General features: G+C 40.9%; 1 protein-coding gene across 1 annotated transcript; it reads left to right on the plus strand.

Annotated features, from left to right (window-relative positions):
* The first annotated feature begins 2,468 nt into the window (after positions 1–2,468).
* LOC130504614 (uncharacterized) lies at positions 2,469–3,518 on the plus strand. The gene has a single exon (XM_056999240.1). The coding sequence runs from the start codon at positions 2,469–2,471 to the stop codon at positions 3,516–3,518; it is 1,050 nt and encodes a 349-aa protein (XP_056855220.1).
* The last annotated feature ends 3,977 nt before the right edge of the window (positions 3,519–7,495 follow it).

Genomic DNA, 7,495 nt, shown 5'->3' on the forward strand with positions numbered 1-7,495 from the left:
TTCACGGACGTTCAGGACAGTCTGCGGGGTATTTTCACATCCTGACTGTCCCATCAGTACACCCAGCCGTGGGTGATCAGTGGGTGAATCAGTACATGAGATTTTTTATTTTTTTTTTTGCCTTCACGAACGTTCAGGACAGTCTACGGGGTATTTTCACACCCTGACTGTCCCATCAGTACACCCAGCCGTGGGTGATCAGTACATGAGTTTTTTTTTTTGCCTTCACGGACGTTCAGGACAGTCTGCGGGGTATTTTCACATCCTGACTGTCCCATCAGTACACCCAGCCGTGGGTGATCAGTACATGAGATTTTTTTTTTTTTTTTTTGCCTTCACGGACGTTCAGGACACAGTCTACGGGGTATTTTCACACCCTGACTGTCCCATCAGTACACCCAGCCGTGGGTGATCAGTGGGTGAATCAGTACGTGAGATTTTTTTTTTTTTTTTTTGCCTTCACGAACGTTCAGGACAGTCTACGGGGTATTTTCACACCATGACTGTCCCATCAGTACACCCAGCCGTGGGTGATCAGTGGGTGATCAGTACATGAGTTTTTTTTTTTTTTTTTTTTGTCTTCACGGACGTTCAGGACAGTCTGCGGGGTATTTTCACATCCTGACTGTCCCATCAGTACACCCAGCCGTGGGTGATCAGTGGGTGAATCAGTACATGAGATTTTTTTTTTTTTTTTGCCTTCACGAACGTTCAGGACACAGTCTACGGGGTATTTTCACACCCTCCTGTCAGTACACACATCCGTGGGCATCAGTATGTGAGTCTGCTCCATGAAATTGTTTTTCTTCCCGGTTGATTTAGACTATCTGTTTGCTAGAGTTTTCATAGACTGTCCGTCTGTTGGATCGATAAACCAGTCTTTTTGCTGGATTGAATTCTTCCCGGATGAAGTACTGTTAGTAGTACTGATGGCTCGTGGACTAGATATCTTCAAGTCTGGATAGTCTTTGGATGGATTGAATCCTTCTGGTATTTCCAAGGATTGTCCATGTACTGACAGTGCTGATGGTTCGAGTTTTCGTGGACTAGAGTCAAGCATGGACAGTCCCTTGGCTGGATAAAATCATTTTTCTCGTTAAGTACGAAAGTGTTGAAAACCGGCTGGTTTGGAATGCCCATATCCGAGATTGACATGGTTTGGTTAGACCAGCCTTAAACCAAATCATACTTATCTATTTTACTTGGTTTTATCTTCTCATGTTTATCTTAGGTTTTACTTTATTATGTTTCAGGATAATCGACTAATGAGATGGGTATGTCCATTATCATTAGGCCCGATCTATTCCTTTTTAGTAAACCGACCTAGAAGCTTATATATAAAGGCTCTAGGGTTTCATCTTAATAACACACACGATTTACACAGCCTCTCTCTCTCTAAAGCCACACGGCAAACACACCTCTCTAGCTAGATCAAATCGTGAAAACCTCAACCAGAACACTCAAGTTTTCACACGTTATCAGCACGACTGATCTACGAGCTACTTGACAACCTCATCGACATCAAACAAAACCCTAAGCCGCCAACCTCTTTCTTTTGTTACTTTGATATCGATTGAAGTTTGATCTCAAAACTAACATACTTGAGTTTTTTGTTTGATTGATTTATTTTAAGGATTCAAAAGGAAATCCTAGGAGCACATCGATCAAGTTAAAAGGTAAGAAACCAATCTCTAAAACTTGTTTACTTGTTTGTTGGATAATCGGTTTATGTTTGAAAATACTAGAAACCGATTACTAGGTTTAATTTGAGGTTCACGATTTTAAACTAGAAACCACCATTGTTCTTGTAAGTTTAAAATCGATCATTAGGTTGTTAATCCTATAATTTGAATCTGTCAAAAGGAACAAACCCTAAAAATTTATGAGATTAAAATTCACATGAAAACCCTAAACCTTTTCCTAATACAAATCGGATATGGAAAATTTCACAATCGGATTATGTTATATTCCTATATCCGATTATGTTAAAATTCCTAACACATACTAAACTAGAAATTTTACAAATCCTTATCCTAATGGTAAAAGCTTTAAAACCGAAATAAACTTGCTAAAACCCTAAAGCCAAATCGATGAGAAACTAAAAAGGAAATAAAACCCTCAAACCCTTATAAGCTATAAATCGATTGCATGGTTTTGCATGGTCCGGTTGTGTGGTACATGTACCTCTTATAGATGATGAGCTTGTATATATTACAAGAGTTGTCCACACAAACCGCATAGGTCGATGATGTTTTCCATGGGAATAACTAGACCTTGTTGCACTCGTCCATATCATATAAATTTCACAAATTTTACAAACCGGTTTCCTATGATATTTGATTGCTTGAAATTAAACATAGAAATTCATGATCTAGGGAAATCGAATTCTCTGATGGACGAGGCAACATATATATTTATTTTTATAAGATCTTACAAGACCTAAAACCAAGCTTGAAATTTTATTTCAGATGCCAAACATTGCAAACTTGGATTTTGAACCCCTAAGTGTAAAGGGTGACAATTACCTTCAGTGGGCTTTAGACATTGAAATCTCCCTCGGAGCCAAAGGCCTAGAGGAGTGTATTGTCGAAGGAAATGAATCAAGTAAGAAAGACAATGCTAAAGCCCTCATGATGATTCGCCATCACATTGAGGAGAGCTTGAAAGCTCAATATCTCACAGTGAGCAATCCATACGAGTTATGGAAAGAGTTGAAATCGAGATATAATCACCAAAAGACTGTGATCCTTCCGGAAGCCATGTATGAATGGACTCATCTCAGGATTCAAGACTTTAAGTCTGTGAATGAATATAACTCAGCCTTGTTCAGGATAGTCTCAAAGATGAGACTATGTGGCGAGAAAATAACTGATAAGCAGCTACTGGAAAAGACTTATCAGACAATGTCATCAAGCAACATGTTGCTCCAGCAACAATATAGGCAGAAAGGTTTCAAGACCTACAGTGCTCTCATAGCCTGCCTATTGCTTGCTGAACAGAATAATGAGTTGCTTATGAAGAATAATGACCTGAGACCACCCGGAACCAAACCTGTTCCTGATGCACATCATGCCTCAAAAGAAGGTAAGAACAACTCCGAAGCTAACCATGTCCAATATGACCAAAGGGGTCGCGGTTCCTCATTTGGAAGAGGTCGCGGCCGTGGAGGTCAGTGGCGAGGACGTGGACGTGGTGGCTATGGGAGAGGGCGTTACAACCCTTATGAGCGCCCAAACCAGTCCAGCAATGGGCGTGGTAGAGGCAGAGGCAATGGGTCGACTACTCGACCACAGAATACAGGAAACTCAGTGTGTCATAGGTGCGGAGTATCTAACCATTGGGCAAAGAACTGCCGAACCCCAAAACACCTGGTTGATCTCTACCAAGAGAGCATCAAAGGCAAGAACCCGGAGGCTCACATGGTATACAAGGATGGCGAGGATGACTTTGATCATGACAAGGATGATCTCATGGAATATGAGACTTCAGACATTCTGAAAAATGACCAAGTTGATTAAAAAGATGCATCAAACGATTTGTGTTTGAATGCTTTGGTGTTTTAGGCTTTTATTTTATTTTTAAGATCTTTGCATTTTATGTTTTATGATTTTATGATTGAACTTTGTTTTATTTTATTTTATAATAATATGAATGATTCAGATTATATTTTATTGTTTAGAATAAAAGAAGTATGGATACACTTGTGGTCGACAGTGGATCAAGCCACACAATTTTAAAGGATAAGAAATTCTTTATTGATCTAACAATGAAAGATGCAAATGTTAACACAATAGCTGGTATATCATCATTGATAAAGGGCCACGGCCAAGCTTACATATTGTTACCAAAAGGGACACATCTAGAAATAGATGAAGCATTGTATTCTCCAGATTCTAATAAAAGCCTGTTGAGCTTTAAAGACATTCGAAAGAATGGTCTTCACATTGAGACTGTTGGAGAAGGAGCCAAAGAGTTCTTGAATATATATGAACTCGGCCAGGATCACAAAAGGGTCTTGGAAACTATACCAGCTATAGCTACTGGCCTTTACTATGCCAAGGTCAGTGTAGCAGAAACTAATGCTATGATAAGCAAAGATATAAAAGAAAATTTTAATTTGTGGCATGACCGGTTAGGGCATCCCGGGACATCTATGATGCGTAAACTCATTCAAAATTCTAATGGCCACAGCCTGAAGGGCAGGCGAGTTATCCCTAAAGTCCATACGTGTGTGCCTTGTGCACAAGGGAAACTCCAAATCCGACCATCAGCAATTAAAGTGACTAAGGAAACCATAGGTTTTCTGGAAAGAATACAAGGTGACATTTGTGGACCAATACACCCACCTAGTGGGACATTTAGGTACTTCATGGTACTCATTGATGCGTCCACAAGATGGTCCCATGTATGTTTATTGTCTACTCGGAATCTAGCCTTGGCTAGGTTGCTGGCTCAGATCATAAGATTAAGAGCACACTTTCCAGACTTTCCTTTAAAGACTATACGTCTTGATAATGCTGGTGAGTTTACTTCCCAAGCTTTTTATGAATACTGTATGTCCATGGGGGTGACAGTTGAACACTCCGTTGCACATGTCCATACACAGAATGGTCTAGCCGAGTCTTTTATTAAAAGGATTCAGATGATAGCTAGACCCTTACTCATGAAAAGTAATCTGCCGACCACAGCTTGGGGACATGCAGTATTGCATGCTGCAGAATTAGTACGCATCAGACCATCTAGTGAGCATAGATATTCACCATCCCAACTCCTATTGGGTCGAGAGCCAGACATCTCCCATCTTAAAACATTTGGATGTGCTGTTTACTATCCAATAGCTCCACCACAGAGAACAAAGATGGGAGCTCAGAGAAGGATGGGAATATATGTTGGATATGAGTCTCCTTCAATTATAAAATACCTTGAGCCAACCACGGGTGATTTATTTAAGGCCAGGTTTGCGGATTGTCACTTTGTGGAATCTGAATATCCAACATTAGGAGAAAATAATAATAAGCTGGTAAAAGAAATAACATGGAATCATACATCCCAAGCATCATGGCAAGATCCTCGAACTCAAGCATGTGATCTTGAGGTTCAAAAGATTATACATCTACAAGAGCTAGCTAATAAATTGCCTGATTCCTTTACTGACCCAAATAGAATGACCAAGTCATATATACCAGCAGCAAATGCACCAATAAGAATTGAAGTCCAAAAGGGACAAAACCAAGTTGCTACAGAGTCTAAGCCACGTATGAAACGTGGTAGACCAATTGGTTCCAAGGATAAAAACCCTCGTATAAGTAAAAAGAGTGCTAAACAAGCCGTGGTTGAGGGGGAGAAGGATCTGGTCGAAGTGGTTGAGCCATCCGTCCCAAGGCTCCGGGACATGGGCGAACCAACGCCCGGACATGATCCGGACGTACCAGTATCCGCGGACATGACCATTGGTACGGCCGGTAAGGGACCTAGTGAGGCTTGGGACGCTAAGACTCAGGGTTCTGAACCTCCGGACAATGAAGAGATCTCTACTAACTATATCATGTCTGGAAAACAATGGAACAGAAAGCATGTCGACATGGATGATATTTTTGCATACAAGGTAGCACTTGAGATCATAGGAGATGATGAGGATCTAGAACCCACGTCCATATATGAATGCATGCAGAGAAAAGATTGGCATAAATGGAAAGAAGCCATAAACGTGGAGTTAAACTCTTTTAAGAAGAGAGGTGTCTTCGGTCCTATAATCCGAACACCAAATGATATAAAACCAGTGGGGTACAAATGGGTCTTTGTGAGGAAGAGAAATGAGAATGGAGAAGTCGTGAGATATAAGGCTCGACTCGTTGCACAAGGATTCTCACAGAGACCAGGAATCGATTATGAGGAGACTTATTCTCCCGTGGTGGATGCAACAACATTTAGATTCCTGATAGCTCTGGCCATAAGAGAAAATTTGGATTTACGGTTAATGGATGTAGTAACCGCATATCTTTATGGACCACTGGACAATGATATATACATGAGAGTACCAGAAGGTATTGAATTACCTAAGAATGCTAAAGGTTCTCGAGAACAACACTGCATAAAGTTAGATAAAGCATTATATGGATTGAAACAATCAGGTCGAATGTGGTACAATAGATTGAGTGAGTACTTACTAAAGGAAGGCTATAAGAATGATCAGATATGCCCATGTATATTCATTAAGAAATCGGACAAAGGCTATGTGATAATAGCTGTGTATGTTGATGACCTGAACATACTCGGAACAACCAAAGAAATTTCTCAAACCGTAGAGTATCTCAAGAAAGAATTTGAAATGAAAGATTTGGGAAGGACAAAATTTTGTCTAGGACTACAGATTGAACATCTAAAGGATGGAATCCTTGTGCATCAAAAGACCTATACAGAGAAGGTTCTTAAAAGATTTAGTATGGATAAGTGTCATCCATTAAGCAGTCCTATGGTTGTAAGATCCCTTGGCCTTGAGACTGATCCATTCCGGCCAAAGGGAGAAGATGAAGAAGTCCTAGGTCCCGAGTTCCCTTACCTCAGTGCCATTGGCGCCTTGATGTATTTAACTACTCATACCAGGCCGGACATATGCTTTGCTGTAAGTCTACTGTCCAGATACAGCTCCTGTCCGACCAGGAGGCATTGGGACGGGATCAAACACATCCTGAGATATCTACAAGGAACCAAGGATGTGGGATTATTTTATGCTAACCAAAACAAAGAAGATTTGATTGGTTTTGCTGATGCAGGTTATTTATCTGATCCACATTGTGCCAAGTCTCAAACAGGCTATGTTTTCACCTACGGAGGTACTGCCATTTCATGGAGGTCAGTCAAGCAGACAATAGCAGCAACATCATCCAACCACTCGGAGATTTTGGCAATCCATGAAGCAAGCAGGGAGTGTGTCTGGTTGAGACTTATGACACATCATGTCCGAGCAGCATGTGGAATCACAGAAGGCAAGGATGATCCGACCATCCTTTATGAAGACAACGCAGCCTGCATAGCTCAGCTCAAGGATGGATACATCAAGGGTGATAAGACTAAGCATGTTCTCCCCAAGTTCTTTTTCACCCACGACTTACAGAAAGAAGGAGAGGTCAAGGTACTACAAGTCAGTCCAGCGAGAACTCAGCCGACCTCTTCACTAAGGCATTACCAACTGCACACTCAAGAGGCTCATGCATCAGATTGGTATGCGTTTCTCTGAAGGATCTTCAGGATGATTACATATCCAGGATGGAGTTAATGCGGCTGTTTCACTAATGAGATGGGTATGTCCATTATCATTAGGCCCGATCTATTCCTTTTTTAGTAAACCGACCTAGAAGCTTATATAAAGGCTCTAGGGTTTCATCTTAATAACACACACGATTTACACAGCCTCTCTCTCTCTAAAGCCACACGGCAAAACACACCTTCTAGCTAGATCAAATCGTGAAAACCTCAACCAGAACACTCAAGTTTC

This window comes from Raphanus sativus, unplaced genomic scaffold, assembly GCF_000801105.2.
Source record: "Raphanus sativus cultivar WK10039 unplaced genomic scaffold, ASM80110v3 Scaffold1704, whole genome shotgun sequence".
In the NCBI taxonomy this organism is placed as follows: domain Eukaryota; kingdom Viridiplantae; phylum Streptophyta; class Magnoliopsida; order Brassicales; family Brassicaceae; genus Raphanus; species Raphanus sativus.